The sequence below is a fragment of the Mastigoproctus giganteus genome, chromosome 7 (assembly GCF_048544385.1).
Source record: "Mastigoproctus giganteus isolate SK-2022 chromosome 7, ASM4854438v1, whole genome shotgun sequence".
Lineage (NCBI taxonomy): Eukaryota > Metazoa > Arthropoda > Arachnida > Uropygi > Thelyphonidae > Mastigoproctus > Mastigoproctus giganteus.
Window position 1 is genome coordinate 35424878 of NC_143581.1, and position 23269 is coordinate 35448146.

General features: G+C 36.6%; 1 protein-coding gene across 4 annotated transcripts in view; it reads left to right on the forward strand.

Annotated features, from left to right (window-relative positions):
- The window catches only part of Spg7 (SPG7 matrix AAA peptidase subunit, paraplegin), a 300063-nt gene that overhangs the window by 130532 nt on the left and 146262 nt on the right, over positions 1-23269 (forward strand). For all 4 annotated transcript variants that reach the window (XM_090377613.1, XM_090377614.1, XM_090377612.1 and 1 more), the window contains one exon: positions 16653-16761. In XM_090377613.1, the coding sequence (XP_090233739.1) occupies positions 16653-16761 (109 nt within the window). The remainder of the gene's footprint in view (positions 1-16652; positions 16762-23269) is intronic.

Sequence of the window (23269 nt, forward strand, 5' to 3'; positions counted from 1 at the left end):
TTGGTATGGACCGCAAACATGGTTTTGGATGATCAATTTCTAATATTGGAGATGGAACATATTGAGATTCAACAAGAGATGGTCAGAGGCAATGCTGAGTATTGGTCTCGGTAGGAGGAGGAAATGTTTATGCAGGAGGAGGTCTTGCAAGTGATTGCACAGGCAAAGGATGACTGATCACCAGCCTTGACCTCATTAAAGTAAAAGATATGAAAAGAGCATTTCAAATGAAACCAGTGCTGTTTGTACAAATGCATAATAAATGTTTGGATAGGGGTTCCTTTCCCCTGGCCTGGAGAACTGCACTATTGAGATTGATAGTTAAAAGTCCAGATAAGACACCAGAAGATCCTGGAAGGCATCTCCATAGCCAGGTGGGCAGGAGCAGCAGTGCATAGCACACACTTCTTGATTAGACTGGGGTTCGAGCCCGTGACCACCAAATACGGAGGATGCAGAAAGGTCAGGGAATGACCACAGCATATCCCCGGAGCAATATGGCCTTAGTTGCTAATGCTCCTAAAAACCAAAATAACAACACAACAAGAGCCTGGTGCATACCATCCGATTGCCTTGCTATTGGTATTGGCTAAAATATATGAATGCCTACGTATAAGTAAGAAAAGTGATTAGATATGAGTAAAGACCATTGTTTTCTTGTAACCAATTTGGTTACAGGAAAGGGAAATCAAAAGAAAATGCCAGATGGTGAGTTAGGTACAAGAGTACAATGGGCAGTACATACTGGGTGTGTTTGTCGATTTTTGCAGTGCGTTTGATAGGCTGTGGTGGGCAGGGATCCTGTCTAGGTTAAGAGTTACAGAATGCTCAACAAAAATGTTTTTTGTCTTTAGACAGTATTTTGAGAAAAGGAAAGCAATTGTAAGAACTGTATACACAGAGATAGAAAAAGAGGTTGTAAGAGGATGTCCTCAGGGCTCTGTGATCAGTCCTCAGGCCTGGTGCATGACCATTGATGAGTTTTTGGTGGGTGTGGACTATGTTGGGATTGATGTTCTGGCGTATGCTGATTACTTTCTCTTCTTGATATAAGATAATGCTCAGTCACACCTAGAAGAACAGGCTGAGGGATCTGATGGAATGGTCTAAGATATATGGCCTGCAAATCTCAGAAAAGAAGACAGCAGTTACTATTGAAAGGTCAACTCAGTATGTGTAGACACCTCTTGTGAGGACTCAAGGAGTGTCTGTATGATATGTAACATCTGTTAAGTACCTCGGGATGGTGATAGGAGATAAATAGAAAATAAATTAGAATATTATATATATGCAAAGTTAAAGAGAGCCATTAGAGTTGACTATGGTATCAAAGGTGATGCATTAAATTTGCTATATGAATGTTTATTTGTACCTATGCCTCAGCAGCTTGGCTACATAGGATGACTAATTCGTTGATAAAGTATATATTGCAGACCCAAAAATTCACCCTACTTCAGTATAATTTCAGTTTCATTATAATTCATAACTTGACCTTAAATGTTAGGAAATAATAGGAAAAGAAAGAAAGATTCTTTATATATATGTATCATAACATCACTCAATCACTTAATGATGTTATTATCGTATGTCATGCCTGTGTGTCAATCAATATATCCTTCTTGACTTGTACTGCTGCTACTGATAGCATGCACTCACCATCTATTTATCGAGAATGTAGGGAGAAACTGCAGTAGTGGCAAACCAGTCTGTCCCGTAAGTTTCCCATAGTTTCCACGGTTCTCGTGTTGGCTTTCTATACCTAATAAAACTTTGAAATTTTTGTGTTCATTGATGATTGTCCTTTGGTATGGACTGGCAACCTTCCTGGCACTAACAGACCGTATTCAAGTTTCACTTTTATAATGCAGGAATTCATGACTTGGGGGGAAAAAAAAAAAGTGCCTTTTTTTAAAGAAAACCATAAACAAGAAAGGTATTAGAACCTATGTACATAGTATCATACATTGGTTGAAGGGTCAGAAGACAGGAGAAGATACTTGTTACATTATACTTGAATTTCTGTAGATTGAAATATTCAGAAAATACATGTCAAGGAAGATTGTTCCAGAAAGCTAAAGCTGAAGGAATAAATGAGGAAGAAGAAAAGTTGGTTCTGTGAGTTTCAAGATGGACAGTAAATGGATGTTGACTGGTTGCAGCATGTGTTCTTCATGTGAACATTTCTTCCAAGGTTTGGAAGGAAAAGAGAGAGAGAGAGAGAGAGAGAGAGGCGGGGAAGTACACAAGCCAATTCAGAAGAACAGTACCCATGGTGGAATTATCTGTAGAAAAAGTCATTCAGCAGAGACAGAACATCTATAAGACAGAAAGTGGAGAGACTATGTAAGAGACAGGTCATTAATAAACTTGACTGCCCTCTTTTGAATGTACCGTAGAAGCCAGAGAAGTTTTGGGGGCACCACCACCAGATGTGGGAAGCTTTGAGATTTCTATGTTTCATAGTTTCCCATGACAGGAAAACTTTGAGATTTCTGCAGAGTGAGTAGTTTAGAAGAACAGTAATGCTGAAAGAGAAATAGAAAGCCTACTTTTTTTTTTTTAGATTTAGAGGAAGCTGTTGTTGTTGTTTGGTTTTTAGGAGCATTAACAACTAAGGCCGTATTGCTCCGGGATATGCAGTGGTCATTCCCTGACCTTTCCGCATCCTCCGTATTTGGTGGTGATGGGCTCGGTCTAATCAAGAAGCGTGTGCTATGCACTGCTGCTCCTTCCCACCTGGCTACAGAGGCGCCTTTAGAGGAAGCACTATTTCTGATGTGCTTATTCCAAGAGAGAGAGTAATCCCTAATAGAGATATCTGATCTTGTCTAGAAATTTGAGTGTCATAGAATATAAGTATGGGAGCAGTAGACTCCGTTTTTGAATGATAGTAGAGAAATGAGAATTTGAAGTACCAAAATTAAGTAAATCTTTGCCCCATTGGATAATAACCTGGAGATTAATATTTAAGGAATTGAAGGAATTGAGAAGGGGAGTAATAATTTCAGGACCTGGAATTTTCTTGCCATCAAGACTGTTTAGAATCCTCCTGACATCCTTATATGTCAGAAGATCATAGGAGGCATTGAGTTGGATATTCCAGAAGTTGAAGTATAGAGTAAGGTTTTACAAACTGGAAAGTGGAATGCAATCATCAAGACTGTGTATATTCCAGTCAGTGGAAGAAGGTCATCAATATGCAAGAGGAAAAGAGTGGGAGAAAGAACTGAAACTTAGGGTATACCAGCATTAGTGAAGAAGTTAGAAGACAAAAAGTCATTAATTATCACCTGCAGCAAGTTGGCAGAGAGAAAACTGGATACCCAATTGCAAAAAAATTCTTTATGACAAACACAATTAAAAGCCATTGAAATAGCAAGAGCAACTACTTAAGTTTCACCAAACTTTTAATTTAATTTGTACATAGATGAGTAACATAAGCCATCACATCATATATCATTACTGGATAGACACTGGCAGAATCGATATTAACAATAGTTGATCAGATGGATGGTTTCAAGATAGTTCAGGAGTTGGGGGTTAATGGTTGTTTCCATTACTTCAGAAAGAGTAGGGATAAGTGTAGTGGGATGATAATTGGATGGGAGGGATTTGTCACCCTTTTTAGGAATTGTCTGGATATAAGCAAATTCCAATCAGAAGAAAAAAAAAACAATTAGAAAGTGTAAAAATGTGACACAACAGGAGTAAACTTGAGGGGTACTGGTTTTTGAGAAGGGGAGAAATAATTTCAGGACCTGGAGTTTTCTTGCCATCAAGACTATTTAGAATCATTCTTACACCCTTATATGTCAGAAGATCATAGGAGGCATCAAGTGAAGTGTATTAAGAATGGTATTGTTAGTACAAGGGTTAGAAGAAAAGAAGCCTGCTAACAAGTCAGCTTTATCTTTAGCTGAGGAGACAATAGAACCCTCAAGTTTTAACAAAGGTGGGAGTACAGATGAGCAAAGGTTGTGGCTTTGGCAAGAGACCAGAATGCTCGATTAACCTTTGAACAGGAAGCAGGTGTTCTGCTCTTAGCTTGTTCAAAATCTAGTTTGTGCTGTTTAATAACTGTTTTACAATTTCTGTGAGTTTTAGTATAAGCAGAAAATGAACTTGGAGATTTGGATGTTAGCCAATTGTGTTATGCAACATTCTTATCTTGAACAGCCTTAGCACATTTATTGGAAAACCAAGACAGATCTCATCCTTTAGGATGAGATCTGTCTTGGTTTTCATCCTTGCAAGAATAATATCTTTGACACTATCTGAGTAAACATTGACATCTAAAAGAATTAAAATAGTAATCCAGCCAAGGAAAAGAACAGAAGTTTTGCAGATCATCTGATTTCGCATCCTTGTAATTTTTGCATTCTAAATAACACAAGGCTTAGAATGGTCACAAGAGAAAGGATCATTGGGGAAGTGACAATCATGGAGTTGTAATCTGAGGTGCCTACAGGACCACTAACATTCACTGTACTTTGAAGAGATCTTTATGCAAAAAAGATCAAGAATGTTGGATGTGTGTTTAGTTTTTTCCAGTATTCTGGTAGGTAAATGAACAAGCTGCATGAGGACATTAATAATTTCAAATGCCTCAGAATTTTTACTAGGTGTGTGTGTGAGTGTGAGTGACTAGAAAACTGAAGTCAGCTAGGTGTTGCAAAAATTAAAATCACTAAGAAAAATTACATCACTGTTAGGAAAGTTGGATTGGAGAAAGTAGTGTTTCAAAGAAAGGACGTCAATGAGTTCCAAGTGATTAATGGAAAAAACAACAGATGAATTTGACAGAATGAGGTAAAGAGGTTTTAAGTCAGAGATCAAAAACAGGATATTCTAAATTACTCAGTCTCTGACAGGAAATATCAGAATGTGCATACACACAAGAACTTTGATGCGAAAGAAATTATATAGCAAATAATTAGGAAAACTGAAATGAATAGTGGTTGAGGCAACCAATAATTCGGTTTGCAGACTGTAAGTGGAAATGGATATTTCTGAGATTGGAACTGAGACCATATATATTTGTGAAGTGAACAAGGAAACTTTTGAGAGGGTTAGGTCTTTCTACAGATAAGTTTGTTATATTAGTTTGATTCTTCATAATGTATTCAGTAGTAAATTTAAAAGTAGAGGGGGATGTTGTAGAATTAATTAAATTTTTGAATATGGTATACACACAGCAAGAATATACCCAGCTTCTTGACATAATGTGGCCTCGACAATGCTTCCCCCCTATATGCACACTACTCAGATTCCTTCCAGTTGCTATCTGACAGAGTAGAGCAGTGAGATTTTATATACTAGCTGATCTGGATGCTTCCTAAAGAGTTACTAATAGGTTTGGTCCAGTGGATTATCTAATGGCCAGCCTGAGAGCACCATTTTAGAGCAATACCTATAAAATGTAAGGAAGATTGAATCTCACTGTGATATCCAGATATTGCTGAGCCAGAGTTCATAAACCCTGCCAGAGCCAAGATGCAATGTGATATCCATAATAACTGAATAATGACTGAATCATACAGCAATCATGATGGAAGAGATGGGGATTACTGGAGCTTTGCTCTAGACACTAAGCATGGATTTCACCAATTCAGTCCTCTGCTGAGCAAAGTGGTCTAACTATACTGGTTGATGAGAGTCATCTGCTATGTAGATGCGTGTCATCAACTTGTCATCTACATAGTAGATGACTCTCATCATAATTACATTTATTACATAGACATGATTACTACATTTTATTTGTTCTCTTGTATAAGTTGCTGTTTTTCCCTACATTCAGATTAATGCCCTTACGTTTACTTCAACTTTCTTCCCCATTCAGCATTCAATTTAAGCAAACCCTTTCCTGTTTTCCTCTTTAATACACTCACTTATCAGTTTGATTAAAGGTTAATATATACAAAACACTATCAACTTTTCTTCTTTCTCTATGTTTTTGCATTTCCCCCCTAAAATCAAAATTCATTGGTGGGAAGCAATTTAGCTTATTATGCAAACACTGCAGGTCAAACAGAAAGGATCTGTGATCTTATGCAGGTTGCTGACCCTTAGTTTACATAAAGGATGAGAGTTTAGGGTGGAACAATGAATAAAGGATTTCATTCCTGTAGTGACATGATCTGTGCAAATATTAGGATCACAAGATTTAAAACAGCATTCTAGCTTAGGAAAAGAAATCACACAGCTCATTGTTTTTCACATTTATGCTATGCCAAATGATAAAGGCTGGGAACAGAAGCACCATTAGAAAAGAGAACATCAAATTGTGATTTTGAGGTACCTAGAGGGCAGCTAACGTAAAATGTATACTATTACCAAGGCAAAGATCAAGAGAATTGTCTGGTATTCTGGTAGGTAAATGAACAACTTACATGATGTCATTAATAATGAAGAAAAATGCACAAGTACCAGCAAATGGAATCATAGAAAGAATAATTAAGAAAAATGAGATGAGTTGTGTTAAATGAGTCTTAGCAGATTGTTAATGGAAATGGTCATTGAGATTAGAACAGAAAATATGTTTATTTGTAAAATGAATTAGAAATTTTTTAGGAGGTTTAGTTCTTTTTGCAGATTTAGAAAGTTTTTAGGAGGTTTAGTTCTTTTTTGCAGATTTAAATTTTTTAGGAGGTTTAGTTCTTTTTGCAGATAAATTTGTTCTTGTTAATTTGTTCATTCATGATGGATTAATGTAGACAAAGTAAGATTTGGGGAATGGGACATGTTATATGAATTAATGGAATTTTTGGCTATGTCTCTTGCATTCACCTTCCTTCCTTCAGCCACAGTTGGCAGTGTAGAGGCAGTAAGATTATGTTAGCTGGTCCAGGTGCTTCCTGTATATTTCCTGTATTGTTATCAATAGGATTTGTCTGGTGGATGTCATGTGAAAACCATTTCAAAGATTGAGGGTTTAGTGTAAAACAACGTTAACTACAAAATCATTTTGTAGTTGATGTTTTTGTAATTAACCAAAAAAGTCATTTGACATTTTCTTGGTTTACTGGAATTGTACTTACAGCCTAAAGTCCTGGAGCTCTAACCACTTCTGTAATCATGAGAAAACATCTATAACAGTAAAACAACTGGCAGAGATGTTGAGAATATTAGAAGGAAGCATGCATGATATTCTCCAAGACTGTTTGTTTATGACACGTGTTTGTGCACACTGGGTTAGCATTAGCATTAGTATTAGTAGAGGCATATGATGCAAGAAAGCAAGCTTATTCAGCATCAGCCAAAAAAAAAAAAAAAAAACACAACCACTACTCCCATTTCACCCCTCCGTTCGTTCAAAATACCTGTCCAGCTGAGCCTTAAATTTGTTTAGGCTATCAACTTCAACAAGTGATGGAAGTCTATTCCACAAACCAACTGTCCGCTGGCTAAAGGCAAATTTCCACACATCTATCTGACATCTGTCCTTCCTCAATTTGAATTTATGCCCTCTCAGGTGATTATTCTGAGCAAGAGGAAGAATCCCATCGGCATTGAGCATGTTCAAGCCATTCAAAGCCTTATACACCTCTATCAGATCACCTCGCCGATGCCTAGTCTCCAGACTCTGTAATTTGCAAAACTTAAGCCTTTCTTCGTAAGAGCAACCCTTTGTTCCATTCACTAATCTTGTTGCCCTTCTCTGTACTCGTTTTAGCAACTCTACATCCTTCTTGAGAGAGCATGAATTCAAATCGAGAAAAGAAGTTGCACAACATATGTTCGGAAAGTTGTATTTAGCCAGCGAGTGGTTGACTGCTGGAAAACAAATGTCTGTCATTGTGGAAGTTGATAGTTTAAATAAATTCAAGGAAGAACTGGACAAATTTTTGGAGGGGATGGAGAGGTGATTGGGAAATGGACTTTTTCCTTTTTTTTTTTTTTTTATGCTTCTCTGTATTCTATCACATGCAAGAAAGCTTGCTTTCTTGCATCATATGCCACTACTAATGCTAATGCCAATTTTTCTGACTTTACCAGTTTCAGTTGCCTCAGGTGAGTGGAGTTTTTCAAAATTAAAATTAATCAAAAATTATTCACAATCAACAATGTCTCAACAACGACTCTCTAATTTGGCAATAATAGATAATTTCAATTGGTAAATTCAATAGATCATTTGGAACAAATAAACATAAATGAAATAATTAATATATTCACATCTCTTAAAGCAAGGAAACATAAATTTGTATAATTTTTTTAACATAATTTTCCTTTTATTTTATTATTGTGATAGAATACGATTACTGTGATTTAGAATTTAAAGTTGATTTCCAGAATTTCAGAATGATCTTGTTATTTTTGTTTGTTGTTTCATTATATTATATGCAATATATGTTGCAATTCTTTTCCTTTTCAATAAATTAATAATAATTATTTACGCCTTGTTTTATTTTTTAATCGAAATACTTTGGGGCAGAAAATTTGATTTCACTTACTGGCGGCACATAGTGTCACAGTGGCCCTACTGACATATTTGATATTAATGCTGGCTAAGTACTCAATGACAGTATGAACAATATGAGGTCTCGAATTGTATGATATACAGTAAGGTCCTGTAACAGTTGTATTATGTGGCACAACATGCTGGTAAATGTCAAAAAAAGAGATAACCTTTTTAGCAGAAGCCACAACTTTTGCTGTTGGCAATGACACAGACTTCCAAACAGATCTTTGTTGCTTACTCTTTGGGTCGAAATGACCCAGAGAGTAAGAGCATCTACCATTATCACCTTATGCAGAATCTCACCATCTTCATTAACCATCTGTTGCAGCTTCTGACAAACCTCCATGAAAACTTGATGTTGCTCGGGTGTGAGTAGTAGAGAATGAAAAGGACCTGGGGGTAATTGTGCAGGCAGATATGAAGTTCTCTGAGCAGTGCAGACGAGCTGCAAGAGTAGCTCATGGTGTCTTGTCAATGATATACAGGAATTTTTCTAGCAGGGATAGGGATGTGATTATTCCCTTGTATAAGGAATGACATTAAACGTACACGATCTGACGATTTGTTGGAAAAATACAGGACCATGCTGAGGAAATGCCGCAAGCTAGGCCACAATGTCTGTGTCTGCAATTCTGCCCAGACATGATAGGAGGGATTATATGTTAAAAGCCTTGTGGATTAGCTCAAGACTTGAAGGACTCTGCAAGGCTTTAGGGGGAAATTTCTATCAGCTTGGCCCACACTTGTAGGTAGAAGGAATTTGTTTTGTAGAGACGGGATGCACTTAAACAAAGGTGGTGCAAAAGTTTTTGCCAGTATTTTTGAGGATACCTTAAAGGTTCAGGGAAACCGCTAGTTAGGGGGGATGTGGGTAATACTGACATGTGTTTATCTGATAATATTGGTCAAAGTAACTCTTGCACATAAGTTCTTATTTTTTACCCCAACTGGACATATTATTATCTAGATGTTCTGGGGGAAGAAAAGTTTCAAGTGAGCAGGTAGCTAATGCCAGGGAAGAGAGCCTAAAAAAACTTCAAGGGTTGCATTAGGGTAGTTAAATATACAAGAACAGTAAGTCTTAATTGTTTATATAGTAATGTTAGAAGTGTTGTCAATGAAATGAGTGAATTCGAACTGCTGGTTAAAACAAGTAACGCGGACATAGGGCTTACGGAGATGTGGTGCCACCCGGAAATTGGGGATGATGAGTTTCAGTATGGCTTGTATAATGTAGTTAGGAAGGATAGGGTAGATAGGGGTAGATAGAAGAGGTGGTGGGGTTATTAGTATTAGTAATGGCTGCATGGTGTAAGAAAGCCTATGGCTTATGCTGCACCAGCCAAAAAAAAAAAAAAAAAAAAACCCCGAATAAAACAATGATAAAAAAAAAAAATAAAATAAATAAATAATAATTAGTAAAAGATAAGGAAATTAAACCTATCATCCTATGCGCTTCCCTGACCCGAAGGTACTATCCAGATGACTTTTGAATTTCCCCAAACTGTCAGCCTCTACGACCCATGTAGGCAACTTATTCCAGTAATTTATAACTCGCTGGCTAAAATAAAACTTCCTGCAGTCCAATCTAAATCATTTCCCCCCCATAACTTGAATTTATGTCCCCTAGTTCTAGCATCATTTATAACCTTGAAAATTTCATCCTCATTCATTTTACTGATGCCTCTCAGAGCCTTAAACACCTCAATCAAATCTCCTGTAAGATGTCTAGTTTCGAAACTCTGCAACACAATATTCGAAGTCTTTCTTCATAAGGACACCCTTTTGCCAATCTCACCAGGCGAGTTACTCATCTTTGCACCCTTTCAAGAAGCTTGATGTCTTTCTTTAGGTGCGGTCTCCATACTTGAACACATACTTGAACACGGTAATGCTTCTTATCAGAAGCAGCCTGAGTGCGACGATAGCTTTCCTGGATTCAGATGCTAGTGTAGAATCTGTATGGTGTGAGATAGTTGGAAACAAAGTTATAATGTGAGTAGGAGTAATCTACAGATCAGGTGATTGTGAAGATTATGACGAAAGCCTCTACATACAAATGGAATGGGCAAGTAAGCATCAATGTCTTATTATGGGTGATTTCAATTTGCCTCTAATTGATTAGAGTAAATGGGAAGGAAACTCGACATGGGGAACAAAATTTTTAAATCAACTAGATGACTGTTATTTGTATCAACATGTCAGAGAAAGTACTAGAGAAAAGAATATCCTAGACCTCATCATCACCCATGAATCAGATGACATAATAGGGCTGACAGTACAGGAACCAGTAGCAGGAAGTGATCACGGAGTTCTATGGTGGATGATGATGAGAGAGGTAGCAGCAGTAAAAGGCAAAGGAATGGGTTTTAATTTCAGAAAAGGAAATTATGATGCCTTAAGGTACTACATGGCCTCTATTAACTGGGTAGATATCGCACAGAGAATGAATACATGTGAACTGTGGTATGCTTTTAAAACATTAATCACAAATGCCTTGAATGCATATGTACCATTAAAAAAATACTCCACGAGGAGGGTTCCAAGTTGGATGAATAGTGAAGTTGCCACATTACTTGAGCAGAAAAAGGTGGCATGGAAAGGTTACAGAGCAACAAAAAGTACTGAAGCCTATAACAGCTGCAAGATGATCTGTAATAGAGCGACAGAAAAAGTTCAACAGGCAAAGTCAGTTTATGAGAAATCACTAGCAAACAGAGCAAAGGGGGGGGGGATAAGGAATTCTTCACATATATAAATGCCAAGAAGAACAGGACAAACCAGATCGGACCTTTACGTAAGGAAAAGGGTATAGTATTAAATACACCAGCTGCCGTTGCAGATGAACTCAACAGTTATTTTGCATTGATATTTACAAACGAAAAACCTTTTGTGACAGTGGGAAATTGTGGGAGCGAAGTTGAAAAATATGTAATTAATGATATTGAAATTTCGCAAGATTATTTAATGAAAAAACTTTCGAGCCTACAGGCCAGTAAGGCTCCTGGAGTTGATGGAATATACCCTATAATCTTAAGAGAGGCGGCAAGCGAGTGCATTGAACTATTGAGGCTAATTATGCAAGAATCACTAGACTCTGGGGAGATTCCCTTGGATTGGAAAAGTGCCAATGTGTCTTCCATACATAAAGGTGGCTCTAAGAGTGAAGTGGGAAATTATCGACCTGTCAGTCTGACTTCAGTGGTAGGGAAACTCATGGAGGCAATGATCAAGGGTGGAATTCAGGATCATTTGGATCGAATTGAAATTCTTAAGGATACTCAACATGGTTTTGTAAAGGGAAAATCATGTTTAACAAATCTGGTTCGCTATTTTGAAAGGATCACTCATGAGCTAGATTTAGAGAATAATTTCGACATTGTTTATTTAGATTTCAGCAAAGCTTTTGACTCAGTCTCACATGCGCAGTTGCTTTATAAGCTGAAACAGGTTGGAATCACTAGGAAAATCCTTAAATGGATATCAGGATGGCTTCAGGGCAGGAGGCAGAGGGTTGTGATAAATGGCTATTCCTCAGATTGGGTTGATGTAAGAAGTGGCGTTCCCAAAGGATCAGTATTAGGACCACTGTTGTTTTTAATTTTCATAAATGACATCGATGAAGGGATAAAGACTGTGATGTCTAAATTTGCAAATGATGTTAAAATTGGTAGAGTGGTTAATGATCACTGTCAAGCTGAGCTTCTTCAGAGAGACCTAGATAGACTTCAGGAATGGTCAGAAAAATGGCAGCTATGCTTTAATCCAACAAAGTGTAAGGTATTATACCTGGGAAACAGTAATCCCAAAATAACTTATTCACTTGGCGGAGTTCAACTAAACCCAGTATTGGAGGAAAGGGACTTGGGCATTACGACACGGTCAGACATGAAATTCTCTGAGCATTGTAAACAGGTTGCAAGGAAGGCCCATGGTGTCCTATTGATGATTTATCGAACTTTTGCAAGTAGAGATAGGGACGTGATAATCCCATTATATAAGGCTTTTGTTAGACCACACTTGAAATACTGTGTTCAAGTATGGAGACCACACCTAAAATATCGAGCTTCTCTCCAGCAACTTTCCAGTTCGGTAACTCGCCTGGTGAGATTGGCAAAAGGGCATTCTTATGAAGAAAGACTTCGAATATGTGGGTTGCAGAGTTTGGAAACTAGACACCTTAGAGGAGATTTGATTGTGGTGTTTAAGGTTCTGAGAGGCATCAGTAAAATGAATGAAGACGAAATTTTCAAGATTATAAATGATGCTAGAACTAGGGGAACATAATTTCAAGTTACGGGGGGGAGATGTTTAGATTGGATTGCAGGAAGTTTTATTTTAGCCAGCGAGTTATAAATTACTGGAATAAGTTGCCTACATGGGTGGTAGAGGCTGACGGGTTTGGGGAAATTCAAAGGTCATCTGGATAGTGCCTTTGGGTGAGGGAAGCGCATAAGATGATAGGTTTAATTTCCTTTTCTTTTATTAATTATTATTATTATTTTATTTATTATTATTTTTTTATCATTGTATTTGGCCGTTTTTTTTTTTTTTTTTTTTTTTGGTTTGTGCAGCATAAACCATTGGCTTTCTTGCACCATATGGCCATTACTAATACTAATACTAAGTTCTTCAAATAATGTTAAACCATCAATATCAGACTCATTACAATCATGTCACTTAATTTAATATGTAAATCTTTGCAAAAATTTAAGAAATCATTATATGACCATTTTTTTTTAAATTCTGAAATATTGTAAAATATTTTAAATATTTCTGCTGTTAGTTCATATTTATAAACCTTTCAGTTAATGAGAAAATTGTTGTTGTTGTGTCCATAATTTGAAAGAAAAAATTAATTTTGAAATTTTGTTGGATAGCTTCCTCTCTACTTTAATAATCGAAATGAAGTCTTTTCAATCTTTCCTTACAGTTCTTACTTCTGGAAACTAAGCAGCAATGCCAAAGATAGTAACCATATTATTAGCCGACTTGAGAATTTTTTGGAATGCTTCCTCTGTTCTATTTTCTTGAAAATATTCCGTGTTTTCCATGTTCTCCATACTATTTGATTCATACACATAAGCACTGATGAAAGAATTCAAAGAAGAGCTGAAAGGAGGTGTACAGTTTAAAAGTAGGAGGGGAGAAGATAAAAACAATAAGATTTGCAGATGACTAGATATTGATTGCTAATAATAAATTACAGAGCTCCTTGGACATCTTGAACAGCACAATAAACGAGTAAAATATGAATATTAACAGCAATAAACCCAAGGTAATGTTAATTTGAAAGAGGCCAGTCAATGCAACATTAGATGGAATAATATTGGAACAGGTCGACAGATACAGGTACTTGGGAATTATAATGACAGAAAATGGAAAAGGCCTGGAAGAAATAAAAACAAGAATTGCAATGGGAAAAGAGGCATTTAGTAATAGAAAAGAACTATTTAGAAGAAATTTCAAGAAGGAATTAAGAAAGAAAATAGTGACAACATTAATATGGACTGTTGTACTATACGACTTTGAGGCATGGACACTGGAAAAGAGGAGATTAGGTGCCTAGAAACTCTTGAGATGTGGATTTGGAGGAAAATGGAAAGGGTGAAATGGGTGGACTGAGTGCGTAATGAGATTTTGGGGAAAGTAGAAGAGAGAACATTAGTAAAGAATTTAGGAGACAAAATAACTTTATAGTAGAGGAAAGGGATTGAGGAGTAGATGTATGGAAAGAGAACTGTTAGGAGAAGGAGAATTGGAATGATGTATTGAATGGTAAGAGGAAATTATGCAGGAATTAAAAGTATAGCACAAGATAGAGAAACATGATACCAATGGAGCCTAAACCTGCCTGAAGGCAGAGAACCTGAAGAAAAAGCAGGTTTTATAACTGCAAAGTATAAATATGAAACACAGATCCAGATAAGCAACTTAACATGTCTGCAATTGCATGTACGCTATTTATTTCAAATGAATTATTTGCCTACTGTGTTGAATACTGGAACGATGGAAGTTTAATATAAATGATGGAAGATTGCATAAAACCAATCAGATGACTAGCGTGACTTCTGGGTATGTGGGACAGGCGCTTGGTTAGGTTTTAAGAGTAACACTAAAGTTGCAGAATGGTAATCCCTTTGGCTCTTAATTTCTGCTTAGCAGCAGCACTAATCGACTCAATTGCCTGAAGGCAATTGAGAGGTGCGAACAATGCGTTCTCAGTAAAGTCTCTCATAATCCGTTCATTATATGGAAACTTTCTTTGCTCTATTGAAACTATTATAAATGTAATTACCCAAGCGAATTTTAAAAAAAATTGCTAAATAGAAAATTTCTGTATAAAGAAGTTCGTTAAACAGTGGTCCAACCTGTATATGTCAAAAATATTTTGGTGCCCTCCTTAACTGCCCCCCCCATAAGCTGCGCTTACCTTGCCTACCCACTTGCGGTGGCCTGTATGTCAGAGTCTCTCCACTCTCTGTCTGATAGACGTACTGTTTCTGCTACATGCCTTTTCTACAGATACTTCCATGGGCACTGTTCTTTTGAATTGGCTTTTATAATTCCCGCTCTCTCTTTCAAAACAGTCTAAACACGTGCTGCCACCAGCCAACATCCATTTACTTGGGAACTTCAAACTCACAGAACCAACTTTTCATCTTACTCGTTTTCTGTAACAACCTTCCTTCATATGTATTTCCTGAAAATTACAGTCTACAAAAGTTCAAGTCTGATATCAACAAATATTTTCTTTCATCTTCTCAACCTCCAACCCATGCACACTACTAAGTACTACTATAGGTTCTAATACCTTTTGTGTTTGGGGTTTTCATTAAAAAAAAAAAAAAAAAAAAAAATATTTCTCACCTTGTACCCTGTGATTTTTTTTTATTTCCAAAGACTTGGCAAATTTTATATGGAAATGGACATCATTGAAATTGTAACTGAGGTATATCTGTGAAATGAATGTGCAAGTTTTTTGAGGAAATCTTTGTAGATAAGTTTATTCCTTTGATTTGACTGGTGTAATGCCTTCTTTTACTTTGTCTTATCATGATGCACTGAATAGATGAGATAAAGGTTAATGGGGGCATATATGAATTAGTGAAATTTTTGGATATGGCGTGCACACACACACACACACACACGCGCACACACATGCACACACCAAAAATATATGCAGTTCCTTGATATAACATTATAACATGGCCTCAACAGTGGCTCATGTGCCTGCTTGTTGGACTCCCTCCAGTCAGTAGCTGGCCGAGAGATTATACACTGTACCATCTACTGACCGGAAGGAATAGCTGGCAGAAAGGTTATATACTATCTTATGCAGATGCCCCATAGATCCAGCAAAAACTGTTTTAAAGCTGTAACCCATATTTTGAAAATATTGGATCCTCACTGTGATGCCCATCATAAAAGATGTCATTCATACTGCATAATAGAAGAGATCAGAATTTGAACTGGAGACAAAACATAAGTTTGCCACTTCAAGCCTCCATTAAGAAAGTTGTGGTATTGCATTGTATGATGAGCATCATGTACCGCTTAGTTATGTTGGGTGGGTGATACAGTGGGGTGGCATGTTAGGTGCAGTGTTTCAGACTTTGCACACAGGGATATACCCAGAATTACCAAAAGTCTCACCATCATGGAAGTGCAAGCAAAGGATTTTGTTGTCACAGAATGACCATACTTTTCCATAATTTTATTTATGGAAAATACTTGATTCCAATGTGGGACCTGAATATCAGCTCCATCAATGTTTTAGACTCTTGGTAGCAGCCCTAGCAGTCATACCTGATAAAATGGCTATAACAAGCTTTAGAGACAATTCTTAAAAAATACTGTCATGATTTTATCTACTTCTGTTGAGAAAAATGCAAAGGCTTGCTTTGTTCGATGTAAAAATACCTTCATGTATATATTATTATTAGCCATATGGTGTAAGGAAGCCTAAGGCTTATGCTGCACCAGCCAAGAAAAAATTTTTAAAATTACACAGAGAGAGAGAGAGAGAGAGAGAGAGACAGTGTGTCAGAAGTAGAAGGGAATCACCAAGAAAGAGAAGAATGATAATATATCTATTATAATTTTTTTTCATTCACGAAGTAGCTATTCCTTTTAGCTGTATATTTTGGTTATCATTTTTATCTTATTGGTTTTAATTTTATGACCATTATAGGACTAGGAGCAGCACGAGTGAGAGATCTTTTTAAAGAAGCTGGAAAGCGAGCTCCATGTATAGTTTACATTGATGAAATTGATGCTATAGGTCGTAAAAGAAGTTCTATGTAAGTGTTTTTATAGTTTTTTTTTATAACTGTTTACTACCAACAAATTTACTCCCAGGGTGCTTTTACATATTGATATATGAGTACTTAATTCTTTTCACAGGTGAGTTTTTCAAATATGTAAGTTCCCTGTAATGAGTTTTTGATAGAAGTCGATTCTGCAGAATGCCATTGCGAAATTTTGACATTTTGTAAAAATGAGAACTTTGTACATATATGGTTTTGAATATTAATTTCTTCTTATTTTGAATTGATTGCCCATCACTAGAATAAAATTACTATAAAAAAAAAGAAAACCAGAATTTAAAAAACAAGAATTTAAATTTTTTTTCATTCAAAAATTCCTTAAAAATCATAAAATACATTTTGTTACTTTTTTTTGAAGGAATAATATACTTTGTCTATTTCATCATCATCATCAGCCATTTTCAATCCACTGCAGGATGAAGGCCTCTCCAGCAACTTTCCAGTTCCTTCTGTTTTGAGCACTGGCCATCCATTTACTACCCAAAATCTCATGAATTTCATCTATCCATCTCTGCCTTTGTCTTCCAGGTTTTCTTCTAGCTCCTCTTGGGTACCATTATGTTATTTTCTTAGTCCATCTGTCATCATGTCTTCGAGTTATGTGTCCTGCCCAAGACCATTTTAGTTCTTTAGTTTTGATAAGAATGTCCTTTACTTGAGTTTGCTGCCTAATCCATGTGTTTCTCTTCTTATCTAACAGTCTGATTCCCAGTATAATTCGTTCCATTCTTCGCTGTGTAGTTCTCAGCTTCTCTTCCATTCTTTTGGCGAGTGCCCAAGTTTCACTTCCATAAGTCATGGTGGGGAGTATACATTGGTTCATTATTTTACGTTTCAAACAAACTGGGATATTGCTCTTCAGTATGTGACTATATTTCCTGAACGCTATCCATCCAAAATTTATTCTTCTCTTGACCTCCAGCCATTTATCATTATTACAGCTAATAACTTGTCCCAGATAAGTATATGACTCCACCTTTTCAATTACTGCTCCTTCAATCATTATTTCCCTTTCTGTGGCATACTTGTTCATCATTACTTTTGTTTTAGCCATATTCATCTTTAGTCCAAAATCCTTACTAACTGTGCATAACTGATTAAGATTTTCCTCTAATTCTTTGGGATCGTGGCTTATGACCACAATGTCATCTGCAAATCGTAAATGGTTTAGGTACTCTCCGTTCACATTGACTCCTTTCTGCGACCAGTCTAATCTTCTGAAAGCTTCCTCAAGGGCACCAGTAAACAGTTTCGGAAATATTGTGTCTCCTTGTCAAACTCCTTTCTCGATTTTAAATTTCCTACTGTCTTTGTCTAGTCTAATAAAGGAGGTAGCACTCTCATATGATTTTCTTCAAAATCATAATATATGGGGTATCTATGCCTTGTCTTTCCAGTGCCCGAAACATTGCCTTATGCTGTATGGAGTCAAATGCCTTTTCATAATCCACAAATGCCAGGCATAATGGTGTTTTATATTCATTCGCTTTCTCCATTAGCTGTGATATTACGTGAAGGTGATCCATAGTTGAGAATCCTGTTCTAAAGCCAACTTGCTCTTTCGGTTGATTCTCATCAAGTATTCTTTCTAATCTGTTAGTAATGACCCTTGTGAACAACTTGTAGATGTGGGATAACAAGCTAATTGATCTATAATTTCCAATTTCTAATTTATCTCCTTTCTTATGCAGCAAAATTATGATTGTATTATTCCACTGCTTAGGCGTCACACCTTTTCTGATGCACTTTGTGAAGAGCCTTGCCAGTGTTTGTGTTATGTCTCTTCCTCCCAATTTTAACAACTTTACAGTAACTTCATCTTCCCCCGGGGCTTTCCGATTCTTCATTTTCTTCAATGCATGTTCTACCTCATCAGGAAGAATATCGGGTATGTCGTATTTGTTGCTACTTTGCAATCCATCTTCCCCACTGCTGGTATCATTCCCTCGCTCCTTGTATAATTCTCTATAGTAGTCTTCTGCTATTTGAATTATGCCTTCTCTGCTGTTTATAAGTTAAAAGTAAAGTAAAGTGCAGCCATTATCAACCCACTGCAGGACGGAAGCCTCCTCAACAATTCATGCTGAGGGAAATGGACCATAATCTGCCACGTTGGTCCAGTGCGGGTTGGCAGATTGACCGTATTCAGCAGTCAGGGGCTTGAACCCCGGTCTACTCAAAGAGCGTGTGCTACTGCACTCCCGCTCTTGCCCACTCGGCTACGGAGGTTTATAAGTACACCATCGCTATTCTTCAGTTTCTGTATTATTTGGCTTTCTGTATTACTGCTCATGGCTGCTGATTTAAATCCTTTACTTTCCCTTAATGCTTGTTCTACTTTTCTTGCGTTCTACTTTTCTTATGTACTCTCTGAGTCTCTTTCTAATGGCTTTGCATAACTCAGTATATTCAATTTTCTCCCTGTCAGTGTTTTTCTTGCTCTTCATTTGTCGTCTTCGGTTCATCATGACAAGTGTTTCTTGACTAATTTTTTCTTCTTTGGATTTCTTTTTCCCTATAGGTTTCTTTTTATGTTAGGTTTTTTATTTTAGGTTTCTTTTGTCTATGTATCACTTAATTCAATTTCATCAACTCCTGAATCTCAGTGCTAAAAATTTTCAGCTTTTGTTGGTCAAAGTTGAATAACAATGGGTACAATGTCCTCTGATTTTCAAAACTAATTTATGTTTCTATACATTAAAACCATCTCTATCATTAGTTGGAAACACAGATGGCAGTACCTATCAAAATTTCCAGTTTTCAGGCAATTTATACATAAGTGGATGCTTTATTTTAAACGAGCTGACCTTGAAGTGACCTTCAACATATGTTTATGTGCACTCAACCGAACAGCCTAACATAATGAAATATTAATCTATATCATTTTGTCTAGAGTGTCTTATCGTTTCATGCTTTAACTGTTTTATATCATGTACTCTTTTATGATATTATATTAAACAGTTATAATATCATACTTTTACATTTTATACCTTTTGACTTGGCACATTATATTGCTAATGTGCCATTAAACTCTTAAACAACCAACCAACTGATGTTAAAGAATGTTATGTACAAATTTATTTTTTTATAAACTTCTGCTTCCATTTTGGAAATTAATTATCATAGCACTCTAAACTAGAAAGATGGATCTAACTTGTGCCACACACACACAAAGGTGCCCATTGGAATGTTGCATCAGTTATTTGGACTCATGTGACCAGCACATTCATTTCCACTCCTCCAGTATCCAACCAGCATGTTGTTGATACCACGGCAGCATTTTCTGTCGACAATAATCGGCAGCGAGGAGGGTGTCTCTTGTGTCTTCTACTATGGAATCCCATATGTCTGAGTGTGTGATGCATTGTCATTTGGGATATTGTTCTTGCATTCCCCATATTGTATTTCAATGTCAACTGTTTTACACAATGACCTGTCATTGAGCCCGTACAATGCACTGCACCCTTTGCTCACCAAGAATATCCACCTTGCATAATCTTTTACAGTTCTGTTGGCAAGAGGTGGTTTGACCCGTTTGATGCGATTTTTTTGTACACCTTAACCACAGTGGATTGTAAGAAACTGATGAGATGTGCCATTTCCAATATGGAAGAATCCGATGCATGAGCTCTCACAATCATGCCCTTTTGAAATTGTATGATATCTTCACTATGTCCCATAACTGCTACTTTATCACTTTGCATGACCAGATGCAATCAGGGCCGGCCCGAACAAAAGCGGGACCCGGTGCAAAGTTGACTTGCGGGGCCTTGATACAAATTTCGTACAACAAATTAATTTATTGCATTTTGATATTTATTACGTTGCACAAATTGGTTTAGTAAGGATTACATGAAAATGATAAATAATTAAATTATTTTAATAAAATTAACATTTAATGCGTGTAAATTTGCTATAAAACATGTTTTATAGCAAATTCGTTGATAATATCATCATAATTTAGTTTTTTGGCTATTTCGGATTCGATAGATAAAATGGCTAAGGGGGTAAATTGTTCTTGACTAATGCTATATCTCAAGTAATTTTTTATTATTTTCAATCTTGAGAAAGATCTTTCTGCAGATGCAACGGTAATTGGTAAGGTTAATATAATTTTCAGAACAGTAACAAAATTTGGATACAATTCAAATAAATTATTTTTCAGTAAATATTGTAATATTTGTAACATTGTGATCCTGGAAGGCAAAACTCGACGACAAATTTTAATTTCATTAAATAAATCAATGCAATCAATATCGTCTTGCAAGGTCGCATTTAAGTCTTTGCAACATTTAAAAAGATCGTTTTCAGTCAGTTTTTGAATATTATCCGAATTATATAAAAAAACATATGATGTTTCATGTTCGTGATAAATTTCGAATCTTATCTTAAAAGAAATAATCGCACTATCGATTATGACCAGAAAATATTGAATTCTGAAATATTCTTCCCCTGATGAAATAAGCTGATCGGTTCCTTCATAACAAAATTGCTTTGTTTTTCGTCCAGTTCTTTGATTCTTAAATTCAGATGTCACTTTTAATTCTTCAGCTATTTCCTTTGCAGTTATTAAAGATTTGAATCCCGATTCACGATACTGTTCAAAAAAAATTAAAAGGCCTTTTAAATGTGAATTTTCAATACCGATATCTATATTTGAATTTTGAAATAACTTGCTCACAATATTTACTTCATTCAGTATATCATACCAAATGACCAAACTTCATAAAAATTCAAATGAAGTAAGTTTATTTTCGATTGATTGGATTTCGGATTTCGTTTTCATGTCACTGGTATGTAGTAGTAGTAGTAGTAGTAGTAGTGGCATGTGATGCAAGAAAGCATGTGTATGAGCTTATGCAGCATCAGTCAAAAAAATCACACCATTCCCTCCAAATGCCTGTCCAGTTCCTCCTTAAATTTATTCAACCTATCAACTTCCACAACGACAGATGGAAGTTTGTTCCAGCAATTAACCACCCTCTAGCTAAAGGCAAATTTCCGCACATCTATTCTATATCTGTCTTTTCTTAATTTGAATTTATGCCCCCTTAGGTTCGTAATCTGAACAAGTGCAAGGATCCCATCAGAATTCAGCGTGCTCAACCCACTCAAGGCCTTATACACCTCTATCAGATCACCGCGCAGGTGTCTAGTCTCCAGCCACTGCAAATTGCAGAAATTAAGCCTCTCTTGGTAAGAGGATTCCTCCATTCCCCTCACCAATCTTGCTACCCTTCTCTGTACACGATCAAGTAAATCTACATCCTTTCTAAAATGAGGCCTCCAGACCTGTACGCAGTACTCAAGGCGTGGCCTGACCATTGAATTATACAGAGAGATAATCACCTTTTCCCTGCTAGCAAAATTCCTATATATCATTGACAACACCCCATGACCTGCCCTGGCAGCCCGTCTGCATTGCTCAGAAAACTTCATATCTGCCTGCACAATTACTCGAAGGTCTTTTTCATTTTCTACCACCATTGATAAATATACAAAACAACAGTGGACCCAACACCGAACCCTGTGGGACTCCACTAATAACATTAGTCCACGAAGAGCAGCACCCATTGATTACCACCCTCTGTCTTCTCCCACTTAACCATCCTTTTATCCATTGTAGCAACTTACCCTTAATACCATTCTGCTCCAATTTGTACAATAGTCTTTCATGCGCAATAGTGTCAAAAGCTTCCCTGAAATCCAAATATATGATATCAAAATTATTTTTTGCATCCAGTTCCTTTGTAACCACATCATAATATCCTATCAAATTTGTCAGACAAGACTTTCCCTTAACAAACCCATGCTGTGTCTGAATTATTGCTGCAGTCTTGTCTAGATGATCCTGCAATGCATCTTTAACCAGTGACTCCATTATTTTACCCGGAACAGAAGTTAAACTAACTGGTCTATAATTATTAATTGTGTCAGCCTTTGATCCTCCTTTGTGAATTGGGGTTACATCTGAACATCTCCAGTCTGTGAGTACCTTCCCTGAGTCCAAGGAAGCTCTCATAATTATGGCTAACCTATTGCTTACTTCCTTTGCTGCCTCCTTTAATATAACTGGATAGATCCCATCCACCCCAGGTGCTTTTCTTATGTTTAACTTCAACAATTTCTCCTCCACTTTGCTCTCAGTTATTACAAAATCATTAAGTATCCTGCTACAATTTGATAACCTTCTGCCATTTTCAAACCTTAATAACTCCTCTTGTGTGAATGTAGATGCAAAATACTCATTCAGTTTGTTTGCTATCTGAGCAAGATCATCAACAGTCGAACCATCGATGTCAAGTGGACCAATCAGATTCATCCCCTTCCTTTTAGAGTTTATATAAGTAAAGAAATCATTGCTGTTTTTCTTAGCATCTTTTGCCAAGGAGTTCTCGTAATCTGCCTTCGCCTGCCTAACCTCCTTTGTGACCTGATTACAGACTAGCTAGCTTATATCTGCCATAGGCTTCTGAGTCGC